General features: G+C 39.0%; 1 protein-coding gene across 2 annotated transcripts in view; it reads right to left on the reverse strand.

The window, feature by feature from the left end:
* tmem59l (transmembrane protein 59-like) overlaps positions 1 to 14,110 on the reverse strand; it is a 98,180-nt gene that overhangs the window by 50,170 nt on the left and 33,900 nt on the right. For both annotated transcript variants that reach the window (XM_028816384.2, XM_028816383.2), the window contains exon 2: positions 4,097 to 4,205. In XM_028816384.2, coding sequence (XP_028672217.1) covers positions 4,097 to 4,205 — 109 coding nt within the window. The remainder of the gene's footprint in view (positions 1 to 4,096; positions 4,206 to 14,110) is intronic.

Raw genomic sequence — 14,110 nt, forward strand, 5'->3', positions numbered from 1 at the left:
TCTCACAAAAGACTCGAGATCTACTTGGGCTGTAAAAGTGCCAACAGTGATAGGGCCGAGCGTTCCTTGAGCAATGGCATAGGCGTGTCTTGCATAAGCATCGGATGCATCTTCTCTTAGCCTAATAATGGCGTCTCGTAAGAAATGCCTCTCATCAGCAGTGATGACGAAGTGAATCAGACTTCAGGCTTTGAAACTGAAATGGTCAGTGAAATCGAAAGTGATGCTGGTAAATCTGAAAGTGATACTCGCGTCACTCACACATGTGCAGTGTGCTGTTCATATTATTAGTATTATTATTATTATCGTAGTTTCTACACTTCAGACTTTGTACTTTGTGTTTTGCACGTTTTACGGTACAAAGATGAGATTCAATAAAAATGTAATTTTTCAAGCAAAAAATTGCAAAGATTTTTACGTTTTTTTTGAGAAAAAATGTAACACTAAGGAGGTTAATGGAACTGGACAAGATGATTGAAGTTTAGAGTATGGTGGTATTCTTCTGAAGTTATCATAAAAGATGTGGTGAGGCGGCCTACTGCTGTTATGCACCTAAAATCTGGAATAGCTTGCCAATAGGAATTCGCCAGGAAAATACGGTGGAGCACTTTTAAAAAAACTGCTGAAAACACATTAGTTTAACTTGGCTTTCTCATAGCTTCATCTTAGTTTAATCCTGATGTTCTGTATATTCAATTAATTATCATTATTATTCATGGTATTCATATTCAAAATCTGTACTAACCCCTACTTTCTCTTCTGTTCTTTTTCCGATTTTCTGGGGTGGCAACCTGCACCACCACCACCTGATCAAAGCACCATGATGTTCCTACATTGATGGATTAAAAGCCACAAGTCCACACAACCATCATCATCAAGTTCTTCCATGAGAATCCTGAATACAATGAGGACTGATTGAGGTCATTTATGTTAGGTAGAATGCCTAGATGGGGCTGGGTGGTCTCGTGGCCTTGGAACGCCTGCAGATTTTTTTTTTTTTTTCTCCAGCCATCTGGAGTTTTTTTTTGTTTTTTCTGTCCTCCCTGGCCATCGGACCTTACTTCTATTCTATGTTAATTAGTGTTCCCTTATTTTAATTCTTATTTATTTTGTCTTTTTTCTCTTTCTTCGTCATGTAAAGCACTCTGAGCAGCATTATCTGTATGAAAATGTGCTATATAAATAAACTACCAAAATACTCGCGCTTCCCAGCGGCGAAGTACTGCCTTAAAATTGTTATTAAGAAGAAAAGTAAACATTTTTAAACTGAGGGAAAATATACAATTATTTGTTAAGGATCTCTTTGTATACCACGTTGTCAGTTCGGCCCTCCGGTTGTAATATGACTAATCTGTGCGCTGAGCTTACTCTTGAGCATGCAACGTACAGTTGGCCATGTGAAAAGCAATCTTGCCTCAAATCAATGCCAACCTTTTGTAGGGTTTGTCCCTGAGACTTACTGCCATTGTGAAGTAGAGCCTTACTGGAAATTGGAGGCATTTGAATTGAAATGGGAGATCAGAAGGTATAATGGGGATGCGAGGAATAAAACTCTCTCCCCTGAGCCACTTCCAGTAAAAATAGTTGCCTCAATTAGGTTCTTTTGCAGACATATGACCTGAAGTCTCGTGCCATTACAAAGTTTTGGTGGCTGTACGCAAATCCACAATCGGCTTTTTTGAGCCAAACCTGTTGTTTTCGTATGAGCCGCTTTTCATTATTGGGATCGTACCTAGAAACAGAAGCTCTATTAACTTGTGAATTTGCCTGCGAGTATTTGGTGGGAGTGTCACAAAGTTGTTTCCGTCTAGCTGCATCAGAAAATGTACCACGACGTCTGACACGCCTCCTTTTTGCTGTTTTCTCACAGCTTGGATTGCTGCTGTCATAATCGGTTTGAGTTTCATGGTTTGTTTCAACTACATTAGTATTCTCAGGACTTGTTGTGTTGAAGTGACATTCGGCATCTGTCAAGCGTTGTAAGGTTTCATCGATAACCTCGCATCCAGCTTTTGAGAGTTGAAACATTCATAAACATCAAAGCGTCCACTACTCAAATCATCACCTGTGAATCTAAGATGTTTAAGAGGCATTGGCGGTTCTCCAAACGTGTAAAATAGGCAGGCAGCCAACTACGTGGGAGGCTGGGGGATGCAGGACGCAACCCCGCCTCACACAGCGACCGAGCTGCAGGCTATGGACGTCTATATGTACGTAAGTAGGATTCAGTTATGACCATTACACGTAGAATTTCAAAATGAAACCTGCTTAACTTTTGTAAGTAAGCTGTAAGGAATGAGCCTGCCAAATTTCAGCCTTCCACCTACACAGGAAGTTGAAGAATTAGTGATGAGTGAGTCAGTGAGTGAAGGCTTTGCCTTTTATTAGTATAGATGTTGTTGTTGTCATTGTTTGCCTGCACAGTATTGCAATGCATAGTTACCAGACGACCTAGGACAGTTTTCAACAATATAACAGTGTATGCATTGGATGGTGTTTTTGAGTTATGTTTGGGCTTTTGCTGTATGCCATTTAATTGTTTAGGACTCACCATATAGTGCATCCAGAAAGTATTCACAGCACATCACTTTTTCCACATTTTGTTATGTTACAGCCTTATTCCAAAATGGATTCAGTTCATTTTTTTCCTCAGAATTCTACACACAACTCCCCATAATGACAACGTGAAAAAAGTTTACTTGAGGTTTTTGCAAATTTATTAAAAATAAAAAAAACTGAGAAATCACATGTACATAAGTATTCACAGCCTTTGCTCAATACTTTGTCGATGCACCTTTGGCAGCAATTACAGCCTCAAGTCTTTTTGAATATGATGCCACAAGCTTGGCACACCTATCCTTGGCCAGTTTCGCCCATTCCTCTTTGCAGCACCTCTCAAGCTCCATCAGGTTGGATGGGAAGCGTCGGTGCACAGCCATTTTAAGATCTCTCCAGAGATGTTCAATTGGATTCAAGTCTGGGCTCTGGCTGGATCACTCAAGGACATTCACAGAGTTGTCCTGAAGCCACTCCTTTGATATCTTGGCTGTGTGCTTAGGGTCGTTGTCCTGCTGAAAGATGAACCATCACCCCAGTCTGAGGTCAAGAGCACTCTAGAGCAGGTTTTCATCAAGGATGTCTCTGTACATTGCTGCAGTCATCTTTCCCTTTATCCTGACTAGTCTCCCAGTTCCTGCCGCTGAAAAACATCCCCACAGCATGATGCTGCCACCACCATGCTTCACTGTAGGGATGGTGCCAGGATTCCTCCAAACGTGACGCCTGGCATTCACACCAAAGAGTTCAATCTTTGTCTCATCAAACCAGAGAATTTTCTTTCTCATGGTCTAAGAGTCCCTCAGGTGCCTTTTGGCAAACTCCAGGTGGGCTGTCATGTGCCTTTTACTAAGGAGTGGCTTCCGTCTGGCCACTCTACCATACAGGCCTGATTGGTGGATTGCTGCAGAGTTGGTTGTCATTCTGGAAGGTTCTCCTCTCTCCACAGAGGACCTCTGGAGCTCTGACAGAGAGACCATTGGGTTCTTGGTCACCTCCCTGACTAAGGCCCTTCTCCCCCGATCACTCAGTTTAGATGGCCGGCAGGCTCTAGGAAGAGTCCTGGTGGTTTCGAACTTCTTCCACTTATGGATGATGGAGGCCACTGTGCTCATTGGGACCTTCAAAGCGCATTATGGAGTGTTGTGTGTAGAATTCTGAGGAAAAAAATGAATTTAATCCATTTTGGAATAAGGCTGTAACATAACAAAATGTGGAAAAAGTGATGCGCTGTGAATACTTTCCGGATGCACTGTATGTTGTTGGCTGCTAACACAGACTAAAACTGGTTAAGAAAACAGATGGATTTGTGCCTGCAATAGTGAACTGGATAAAGCAAGAACTGAAACTTAATGGATGCATTTCTAATGGTAAATGTATATTACAAATAAGTAGATGACTTTATTAGATTATGTTAAAATTACTTAATATATTCATATACAGAACACTGCCAACTTTATCAACTTGCTGTCTTACAAGTTTGAAAATGGTTCAGTCACCCACTAGGAATAGTTTATGCACTCCCCAACTGGATACTCACCTGACTCACACTCCGATTTTGTCGAGTTGAAGTCAGCATTTCCATTTACAAACCCACAGATGGAGAACAGTCGGCAGCCACGATGGCAGGCATTCAGTGTTGGGCCGTGCTGAGGAAGCAAAAGAGACAGGCCATTAGTACAGGCCATCCACTTATGTGGGACACCTGGGTGCAGAAGATACTGTGCTTCCCCGAAAATAAGACTGGGTCTTATATTAATTTTTGTTCCAAAATATGCGCTAGGGCTTATTTTCAGGGATATCTTATATTTATTCATGTACAACAATATACATTTATCCAAATACTGTACAGTCATGTCATCTTCTTCTGGAATATAGTCAAAACTCTCCACAATCAGACCCTGAATTCCAGCCTGAATTTCTTGCTACCCCAGCCGCTTTTAGGATCCTACAGGATCGATGTGCGTGCTTCGATGTTTGATGAATGGTTCGATGTGGTGAAGCAAAATGCTGACATATAAATGCATTCGTGGTGCTTTGATATTCAAGCATTGCATATTCCCCAAAGTAATGACACGACATATTTTAAAACTTTCATATACATTTTCTATTCCATCTTGTACCATCTTCTGTGCCGTCTCTCTTTTTTTTTTTTTTGCACCTTCACAATACCATCAGAATGTACGGCGGCATATTTGAGCTACAGAGAAAAAAAATAAGGACATAATGAAAATGTCTATTTTGTGATTAAAGTGGAAATTTCGGCTTTAAACTCGAAATGTCCACTATAACCTCGTAGTTTACTTTATCATTAAAGTAGACTATCGTAAACGTCATCTTAAAACCAACCCAGTTGTTGATAGCTACGCGCTTCTGGTTTTTCCTCCTGACCTGACAGCAGCGGCAAGCAGCAATAGATCGCCACACAGAACACATTAAATTTATGATATTCTAACTCTCTGCACATTTAGAATTCTTAGATTTATGCTTGATATCACTTTTATGATGAAATGCATTAAAATATGTATGTTACATTTTACAGATAAATCGTTAACTTTGTTTAAATAATGAATACTGTTAATAGCTACACATACTGTACGGGGGTGGCACGGTGGTAGTGCTGTTGTCTCGCAGGGAGTCACATTCCTTGTGATCCCTGCCTGGAGTTTGCATGTTTTCCTGGTGGGTTTCCACAGTGTGCTCAGTTTTCCATCCAAAGACATGAAGGTTTCGGGATTTGATGACTCTAAAATGATGCCAGTGTATTATGTGTGCTTGTGTTCCCCTTGCGATGAGCTGATGCCCCATCCAGGGATTTTGTTTCTATCTTGCGCATCTCCTAATTGATGGATGTAATCATTAAACATCCTTTTCAGAGATATTGTGGCAAGGTATCCTCGGAATTTAATGGATGTTTCGGGCACACGCATCGCATTGCGTGGCACCTTACTTTTCAGCTGATGATCTTGACTAGGACTTATTTTTGAGGTAGGGCTTATATTATAAAGCAGCCTGAAAATCATGCTAGGGCTTATTTTCAGAGCAGGTCTTATTTTCGGGGAAACACGGTAGCTCCATATGGACGATTTCTCACTTGTAAAACAGCAACTTATAAGAATGCCAGTCTTTCAATCAAGTTTTTTTTTGCTGTACCATACTGTCTTACAATAAAAACTTATCAAATGGTTCAATTGTTCAGCCTTAACTAGCACTCCATTTGTCATATAATTATGGTAACTCTATATTCATTGGTTGAGTGTCCCGTCTTCAAATGTGTGGCACCGTGTGAAGGTAGGGCTGTCACAATCATGAAATTTTAGCTGACAAATAATTGTGATTAACAATTTGTCTTTTTCTGTCCATTTTATACCACTTTTATAGAAAAAGTCTAATAGTAATTTAATATTACACATACACCTTATGAAGAAGAGCCATTTATTGGCATGAAACATTTGAACATATAAATAAAAACTGCATTTCTGTTTGCCTTTAAGGCTTTTTAACCAAAAATTGGACCTGGCAGATAACACATTAATTACATTACAACATCCAATAACCAAGGTACCATGATCAAAAAAATCCCTGTCATGCCTAACCACAACCAATCATGCTCATCACTGGGTAGGTAGATTCCAGGCAAGGAATACCAACATCTTCACCTCATCTGGATTAAGGTGACATCCCACTGGGGTATCAATGTTGCCAGCTGTACTGAACATCCTCTCAGAAGCAATACTTGTTATACAAATGCACATTTATTTTCTTGCTAGCTTCTAAATTAAAGAAAACCCTGCCTGTTTTTTAAAGTAAAGTGTAATGTTAACACAATACTTATTTTCTTGAAATAAAAATATCTGAGATCATAACAATACTTGTATACTTGTGGCGGGCTGTTCAATCCGCACATTGATGTTGTTCTAGTCAGGAGGTGACGGTGTTTGGTCAATGTCACATAACTAACAATGTCACAGAAGAGGAAGTGAGACTCTGCTGATGGAAGAAGAGTTTTGCCTGTTATTACTGCCTTTAAGAGGAAAAAAATAAGGTGGATGTCAGACCGATTAACCAAAAGGGGTAGAGGAAGGACAAGTATAAAAATCTCGTGAGTTGGTGACCTACATGATGAAGAGATGCACTTCAAATATTTTTGCATGTCTATCCTGTGCTTTGATGACTTCATCCTGAATTCCCAGAACAGGTCTGGCCTCAACTACAGTAATCGAATTGTAACTGGAGACCGCATCCCAGTCACTCCCGTACCATTCAATTACGTAATGTGTATGCTTTTGGTATTTTAAATGATGCACTAATAAACTTATTTGACAAATACTGGTGTTTGCTAATTTGTCTCTATTAATTTAGTGTACTGTGTTAGCAGACTCACTAACTGCACATCTATACGATTTTTCACAGCATCTGCTTCATTACAGCAGCCTGCGTTATGCTTCAAAGCAGCACTATGTAGAGCATTCCAGCACTGTTGTAGACTAGGCACAAGTATGGAGGTGGGTGCGTGCTGTAACTGTAACTGGCACTGCCTCAGTGCCACTTACTCATTCTCTGTATGTCTGCGTGGGTCTTCCTCCCACACTCCAAAAATATGCAGGTTAGATTAAGTGACAGCTCTAAACTAACTACAAATTAGCAAGTATGCGTGTATCCTGTAATAATAATAATAATAATAATTGTTTACATTTATATATCGCTTTCTCACTACTTAAAGCGCTCAGCAATTGCAGGTTAAGGGCCATGCTTAAGGGCCCAACAAAGCAGAGTCCCTTTTGGCATTTACGGGATTCGAACTGGCAACCTTCCGACTGCCAGTGCAGATCCCTAGCCTCAGTGCCACCACTCCGCCTACTAATAGAGTGGCGCCCCGCCCAGGGTTACCTGAAGCTCAGCACTGCACAGAAACCAGTTCAAAAAGGGATGAACGGACTGAAAACTGTATTGTATTTGCTGGAAGAATCTGAAGAGTCTCTTTCTGTATCAGTGCAATCAATGTGTGATGTTTATTACTAAAAGAAACCATCCACTTTCATTTCAAATTTCCTGTCCTTCACATTTGAAATGATGACCCACCTCTCTCCTGCGCTTTCACTGGTCAGGAGTCCTGTTTTCAGTAAAAAAGCACAACCCGGGTGAGACATACAGTATAAGTGACAGACTGTATAAAAATATCATATACTTGAGTGGAAAATGTCTTTAAAATTGAGAAAAATGTAAAAACTGGAGGGAAAGATTTGGAAAATGAAAGCATCAGCAGTTAGTGACATTTGAAATTTTTAAATAACTTCACTTCTCCACAAGAGTTATTAACCAGTTAATGTTTCCTCAATATGATGATGCAAACATGAATCTCACAACACCAATTGTAACAAACCTGACAAAAGTGACTTGCTGACAAAACTGATTTTAAAACTGTGTTGTTACAAAGGCAGTTGTAATTGTTTGTGTAAATGAAAATATCTAAATAACATTGGCATTTACTAATTCATAAGGTGCTGTTATAATAAAGTTAAAATTCTTACTTTTAGTACTGATTTTAAGCAGTATACACTGAACACATACAGTAGAAAATAGTGAATAAAATGTGGTATTCCATGCCGATCATACAATTCTTGACAAAAATCCCATGTCAAAGTCCTCCTCAAGTCTGTTAAATTGCCCCAAATTGTTACTACATTGGGCGGAACCACCCCATGAATGTAATTCAGGCCCAGTAGGCTACTAGTGAGCCTACCTTTGGGCCTTTTAGTGCTTCACCTTCAGTTAACCATCAGATGAACACTACCACTTAAAACAGTGATACATTTAAATTAGCAATTGTGATAATCAAGTGATCCAATCAAGTGATAAACAGCAAGAGTTATGAGTTGAAGAGTTATGAGAGGTTGAATGTCTATTGGAACACCAAGCACAGAAAAATCTGAGGTGCTGGGGGACAAAAATGAAACACAAGGCCAAAGGAGGCTCGTGTCTGCCTGCATTCCTTGCATGTCAGGTCTGATCCTGGGAATTAAAGTGTGAGGATCAAATTTTGTGCAAGCACCAGACTTTTTTTAATTTTGGAATATTTTCGAACTTAAAATATTCCTTTTGAGTTTAAATGCTTTGAAATGAAAACAGAAAACATAATTTTGAAGTGGAATTTGTTATCTTTATATATAATAAGCTACCGTGGCTATTTGTTTGTCTGTCTGGGATTTTATATCACCTGTAGCTCACAAACCGTTTGACCTATTGACCTGAAATTTGGTACACATATACTACTTGACATCTACTATCCAGGTGATGATTGACCTCCAAGGTTATTCCTCTTTTTATTATTATTTTATATTGTAGAATCAACTCTTGGCAGCGGCCAGCAGGGCGGCCGTACGGCACATGCATACAGATGCCGTTCTCATCCCTACCACCTTTGCCGTCAATTCCCCTACCTCTTCATATCTTAAATCATTCCGGAGGCAGATTGTAGCAACTTAAGTGAAAAATTAAAGAAAACGTACTTTTTTTAATCAGTTTTAATGTGAAAATATGCCGACGAAAGAAGAGAAGAAGCAGACCGCTAGGGTGAAAAAAAGAAGAGCTGCTCAGGAAGCAGCAAGCGCATCAACCTCTGAGCAAACAAAATGATAAACGTACAGAGAAAGAGGATGAAGACTATGAATGCTCAAGTGTATGCACTGCACGTTATCCGTTACTGGTTTAGTATAATTAAATAAGTGTAACTAACTGTTTGATCCTACTCGTCTTGCACCATTACATAACTAAAAAGGGTATCATCTTATATTATGTGAATAGCAGTGATAGGGGTGAGCCTAACATAGAGGAGTATACATTTATTAGAAAGGACAGACAAAAAAAAGAAAAAGAGGGAGGTTACCGGTTATGTTTAACAGAATTTAAATGAAAGTCTTCTTCATTTGGATGAAGAGCCCCTTCTTAGTGACAACATCTGGATTAAGCTGGAACGCATTTGGGAAAGAAGCCTTAGGAGTGTGCTATCGACCCCCCAATGCAGACAGTAATTTCAATATGCACCTTTTTAGTAATATTAAAAAGGCAGGTTTAAAAGAGAATATCATATTCATGGGGGGGTCTTATATTAACTGGGCTAACCTTGCAAATAGCAGATAGCACAAAAGCAGGAGGTTTTAGACGTAATTAGTGACTGTTTTTAACACAGAATGTTAAAGCAACAATGTAGAGGGGAGCCTGAATAGATTTAATATTGTGTAATAATCAAAACAGAATTGAGATTGTAGAAATTATTGAACCACTAGGGTCAAATGACAATAATATAGTACAATTTAGGTGTTTTGGCAGAGTGCGAATGCGTAGGGCAAAACTATTAAATTTAATTTTGGCAAAACAAATTTTGAACAAAATCTAAATGGGGTAAACTGGAATAAAATTTTATAGTAAATGTAGAAATAGTCGAGGAGCAGTGGAACAGATTTAAATACATTTTACATGTAATGCAAGATAGATACACAGCCTAAGCTGTCGGTAAGTAAGAAGATAAAAAGATAAAAAAAAAAGCAGAAGCAAAGGAAAAGACAGCTGTATAAGGCATGTAAGACTAATAACTAATGTCAACTGTAGGATGTATGAGAACATGAGAGCAACCATTAAGATATTAGGGAGGCAAGACAGCTAAAGTGGAATATAGCAGATAAGGCGAAATACATCCCAAAAAAATTCATCCAGGATTTAAGTTGAAAAAGAACAATCAAGGAGGAGGTGAAGAGCTTAGGACTAGTAAACAGGAATTAAAATATACAGACATTAAAACAGTGCATGCTTTAAACTTGCATTTCCCTTAGGTTTTTCACATGTGAGGAAGTGGATAACCATCCAGCAGTAAAAGGGACTGCTACGGAGGTTCTGAGTAATTTGGAAACTGGAGAAGAAGAAGAGCTGCTCTGATTAAACTGGCTGAAATCAAACAAATCACCAGGACCATATAGTATTTACACTTGAGCTCTTAAGGAGGATAGCGAGTACAGATATAAAACCTTGACGCATAATTTTACGGAGTCACTGCACACTAAGGAAATTCCAAAGGACTGGGAATGGCAAATATTTCTCTCTTTATATAAAATGGGTGACCGGGCAGATCTAGGTATCTATTGGCCAGTAAGCTTAACGTGCATCACAGGAAAATTAATGGAAGGAATTATTAAGGGAAAGATTGAGCAACACAAGTCAAGAACAGGAGTTTTACTGATCAGTCAGCAAAGATTCAAAAGAGGAAGGTCATATTTAACCAACATGCAGGAATAATATGAGGAAACAACTAAAGTATATGATCAAAATGGCACATCAGATATTATTTATCTGGACTTTCAGAAAACATTTGATAAGTTACCACATAAGAGGCTGGGAATCAAACTGAAAGAAGTGGGAGTTCAGGGTAATGTTTGTAGATGGGTGAAGAATTGTCTCAGACACAGAAAGCAGAATGTGATGGTGTGAGGAACCTCATCAGAATTGGCTAACATTAAGAGCGTTGTTCCACAGGGGTCAGTGTTATTACCTCTACTATTTTTGATAAATATAAATTATTGGATAGGAATATAAACAACAAGCTGGTTAAGTCTGAAGATGATATCAAGCTAGGTGGATTGGCAGACAGTGAAATCATTACAGTGAGACTTGGAGGAAAGATTACAAGAGTTGAAAATTTTCAGTTTAAGAGATTAAGAGGTGATATGATATTTCTTTACACAGAGTACAACAGACACTTGGAATCCAAGTTACCAAGTAGTGCGGTAGACAGTAAGACCTTTAGGGACCTTCAAAACTAGACACGCTGTCATATTGGAGGAATTAAATTGATAGGACTGGCAAGCGTTGTTGGGCCAAATGGCCTGTTCTCATCAAAGGTTTTCTAATGTTCATTCTACAGTTAAAAAAAAAAATTCCCATAGCTATTGTGGCGGACGGCCAGGTCCCATGCCCGGCCAGGATGCCCCTTCAATGTGTATTCAGGGGGAGCAGCCCTGGACGGTGCAGTACCTCCCCCTGGATGCTGGATGGCTGCCCCCCTGGGTTGAAGCGGTGCCTCGGTCTCTCTCAGGGCTTCATGGGAGATGGAGTTCTCCACAGCCCTGTTGGGGTCTGGGGTGGCCACCAGGGGTGCGGCATGGGTCCCTGAGCTCAGCTAGACTAATCTTCAGCCCCACCCGGGAGTGCAACCGGAAACAGGTGATCAAGCACCTGGAGCACTTCCGAGTGGGCCATAAAAGGAGCCAGCAACCACCACTCGACGGCCAGACTCGGGTGGAACGAGGACAAAGCTGTGGAGGAGTGGTGGTGAAAGAGAGAGGAGTGTGGTGATTCAGCGTTTAGTGCTTGGGACTGTATTGTGGCTGGAGGGATTATGGGGAAGACGTGCCCTCCAGCTGAAGAAAATAAAAAGTTTATTTTATTTTACGAGTGCCTCCAGTGTCAAATCTGTGTCAGGTCGGGCGCTACATAGCGTCTTCTTACACTATAAAAACAAAGCTGCTACACATGGGGTTATCACCCAACTCCAGAAATGCTTAACATGTAACTCTCTGCAGGGCTTTCATACAAAGCACTAAGTTAAATCATTTTCTCACTCCAGTTCACTTGGTCAAACATGGACACAGGCAATGAGGCACATCATGGCTCGACTATCCAAGCAACGCCCCAGTGTCAACCATTGACAGTCTGGTAATCGAATATCATAATATTTTACAGTTTTAATCTGACTGACAAAAAGGATGTTGAGAACTTTTGGTTTTCCTTTGCACCTAGCATACATCTGTTAAAAAAAAGTTGTTTGTTAACATATAAAAAAGTTTTCACAAATTAAAGAAAGGTTCAGGGGGAAGAAATACATCTTTTAGTCCTGGAATAAGTTCAGTAAATTGTGAGGAAATATGACAGGAGTTGAATAACTTCACTTAACACAAAATGGAGATAAAGAGTTGACATGATGATAAGTGCATAAGGGTAAATTTAGCACAAGCATTTGGCATCATTACATCCCTCAGATACGATGCCAAATAATGCAATTCATAGGTGCATTTTGATGGACTTCTAATCTCTCAGTTTAACAATTTTCTAATAAAGCTGCGTGAATAGCAATTCATAAACTGTTTTGGGTTAAATTTCCTGTTCCTGTGCCAAATGTTTCTAAAGATCCATGGTAGAATACAATGGTTTCAACTGTTTCAATAAATATATTTTTATATAAGAGTGTTTAAAAGAGTTCTCTCTTTAATTCATGATTCAGGTCTTTAACATTCCAGCTCACAAAGTTAACTGTTCAGTCTTTGAGACATTGCATCTGAGCTTTTATTGTCATTTTTAAGTCTTAACTGAAAATAAGACAGCTTTAACCTTAATTTCCCAATTTTCCCAGGAGTTATTGCCCTGAAAGCTATTGTTACGTTGGCATTTATAATTATAAGGATTAAAAAGATAGATTAGAGATAGCTTGCTCTCTAAGATTTGTATTATTGAGCTCTGTTGTGTAAAGAGATGTGAGGGGTCCACTGGCACAGAATCCCTTTAAAAATTACTACATTAGCAAAAAGACAGAAAGAATCAACAAACGATCAAACAAAGTGCAAGGACTGATGTTGTGTTCACATGCTATCAGACTGATGGTAAATATGAGTCCGAAATTCCACAAAAGTGTTGTTTGAACTTGGCACTCCGAGAGAAAGTACAGCTAATTGAATTTTATGAATTGTGACACAACACTGCCCTTTCACCTTAGTTATTTGTATAAAATTGAAAAATATAAGCCAATCAACCAGAAATTGTATTTGGAGTGAAGTGATACAAATTCAGTTCATTTATTTTGCTCTTTAATCAAAAAATAAAGTTTATCTGTGATTGATTTTTACTGACCAAGCAATAGATCAACAATGCATTTCTCTAAAAATTTGACAAGAATGCGCTAAAGTGGAACCGTCACAAGTCAGAACTCTGAAAATGTTGTTTGGATGTGAACATGGCATAATAGATGTGGGACCTGCTAAGGATACAATGATATGATAGTATCTGTTTACTTGGGTCACGATACCATAATAAGGAGAACTTCTGGCTCAGTTCACCCCACTAAATACATTTTTAATCTGTGAAAATTAAATGAAATTTAAAAATTCAACTACCTCATACTGCACACATCAGTATGTTGTCTAACTTTAGCTCTGAGCGACTCCTTGTGAGATGAGCACTTATGCTTATACCCTGTGTGTTACTCAATCATTAAGAACAGAATGCTTCATATGTAAAATTTTCTGTTTAAATGTAAACAAATGTGCATTTAAAATTCTGTGACCTGCATACATGTAAATTCACATATTTGGTATGTGTAATTAGATCATTAAAATGTTATTTTCACAACAATGAACCAATTACTTATATAGACAATCTAAACATACTGAGAACTGTTTGGTTATCAAATATTCATAACGTTCCAATGGTACATAACTTTTCAGGAGAAAAGCACAGCCCATTATGCTCCATATTCTGAAGGAGTGTACAGTGTGTTTCATTTTCATAAGAA

The sequence above is a fragment of the Erpetoichthys calabaricus genome, chromosome 12 (assembly GCF_900747795.2).
Source record: "Erpetoichthys calabaricus chromosome 12, fErpCal1.3, whole genome shotgun sequence".
NCBI lineage: Eukaryota > Metazoa > Chordata > Cladistia > Polypteriformes > Polypteridae > Erpetoichthys > Erpetoichthys calabaricus.